The sequence below is a fragment of the Pinus tabuliformis genome, chromosome J (assembly GCF_031772625.1).
Source record: "Pinus tabuliformis cultivar Carrire ecotype Pingquan chromosome J, CPIR1, whole genome shotgun sequence".
NCBI lineage: Eukaryota > Viridiplantae > Streptophyta > Pinopsida > Pinales > Pinaceae > Pinus > Pinus tabuliformis.
This window is the reverse complement of record NC_142295.1, coordinates 1,181,944,578-1,181,946,176: the sequence shown is the minus strand read 5'-3', so window position 1 is coordinate 1,181,946,176 and position 1,599 is coordinate 1,181,944,578. Positions and strand designations below refer to the sequence as shown.

General features: G+C 40.0%; 1 protein-coding gene across 1 annotated transcript; it reads right to left on the bottom strand.

Annotated features, from left to right (window-relative positions):
• Positions 1 to 246: 246 nt before the first annotated feature.
• Positions 247 to 1,039, bottom strand: LOC149231289 (calmodulin-like). The gene has a single exon (XM_089376257.1). It carries the CDS (start codon positions 917 to 919, stop codon positions 350 to 352), a length of 570 nt encoding a protein of 189 aa, XP_089232383.1. The 5' UTR covers positions 920 to 1,039; the 3' UTR covers positions 247 to 349.
• Between the last annotated feature and the right edge of the window lie 560 nt (positions 1,040 to 1,599).

Here is a 1,599-nt window from a genome sequence, read left to right as displayed (position 1 = left end):
ATACAACTAAAATTTATAATACAACTACATTAATTTGATGTGAAAATATTTATGTATTTAAAGGTGAAAATATTTGTGTATTTAAAGATTTTAATTTTAATGTAATCACCATAACCATATACTCAGGCTATATTCCAAAACACTTTATATTTATAAAGACAATATTCGAATATCACGATATAGAATCTACAACCATCCAGAATTGTAATCTGGGTGCACAATGCCAAAGTTTTATAAAGAAGATCATTAAAATAAAGTTTCCTTACGGAATAATATTTAAGTAACACTCCAAGCTGTTACAGACCAAAAGCATCCGAATCTCCGAATGCAGAAACAGCCAAAAGACAAATTAAGCGAAGCCATTCATCATCGGCATCATCAGCCGAGCAAAACCTTCGTAGCGGACGCCACATTTGGCGGAACCGCCTGCCGCCTCTATCATGTCCGCCAAATCTTTCTCACTCATCATTGCAGTGCAGCTTCCGCCGCTGCTGCTGGTGGCGCTAGCGGTGCAGGAGGAGAAGAAGGTCTTCAGATCCTCTGCGCTTACAATTCCATCTCCGTCCCTGTCCATCACATTAAATGCCTCCTTCAACGCCAGCATCTGAGCATCATCGGAGCTCGATCTGGTTTCTTTAATTTCTTGAATTTCCGGTAAATTCAGCTGCAGAATCCGGCAAAACTCCTCAAAGTCCACAGAGCCGCTGTTGTCGGCGTCGGCAACAGATATCATGGCCTCCATTTCCTCTCTGCTCAGCCCCTTTCCCAAGCTGAAGAAATGCTGGAGATCCAACAAACTGATTTTCCCGTCGCCATCTTTGTCCAGTACGTTGAACGCCTCTTTCACCTTCCATGGTTCCTCCCTCCACGATTTTATTTCTGCTAGCGCTCCCCTCCTCTTTCTGCTGTGAGAACGCATGACTGGCAAAACCGAATCGAAGAACAATGAGTGTTCAGCTCCGGGCGAGATTATCGAGTGGCCGGAAACAAGAACTTTGCCCTATATAAATATTCATGTAGTGAAAATATTTGCTGAGAAAAACTTGGGGATGAAGGAAGCAACACAGAAACACGTGTGGGATGTCATGGATTTCGTCATAACAAACACCTTTCCACTACCTAACCGTCAATATGGACTGGATTCTCATTCTACGTTTCCATTGATTCCACGTAGCTTCTTCACACCTGTGATGAACAAGGTATAGTCGCTCCAAGATTCTAATTTCCAAGAATGATGACTAGGAAATAAAGTAAAAACGCTATACATGGACCGCTGTCATTTGTCAAATAGCTAAATTTCAGTGGACAGGTATGTACTTAATTAATAAATGAGATGTGTCTTCCTTAATCCATCTTAGAAAAAAATCTGTAAATGTTTTAAAAATCATAAATAAATTTGTTGCGACGATAAATCACATTGGAGGATTGAAAATAGGACAAAATTTTGATGATGTCATTTTTAGTAATTTTTATAATATTTTTTTTTGTAAATTAAGGAGGTACTAGTGATTTTCTATTACTTCGAGTTGAAACCATTATATTTTCATGGTGGCCTCAACCCGCCCCGAGGGGGAACCGGGTCTATTGGCCACCTTAAGT

Bases quoted from the DNA above. Each gene is read 5' to 3' on its own strand.
- LOC149231289 (XM_089376257.1), bottom strand. From the start codon at position 919: ATGCGTTCTCACAGCAGAAAGAGGAGGGGAGCGCTAGCAGAAATAAAA.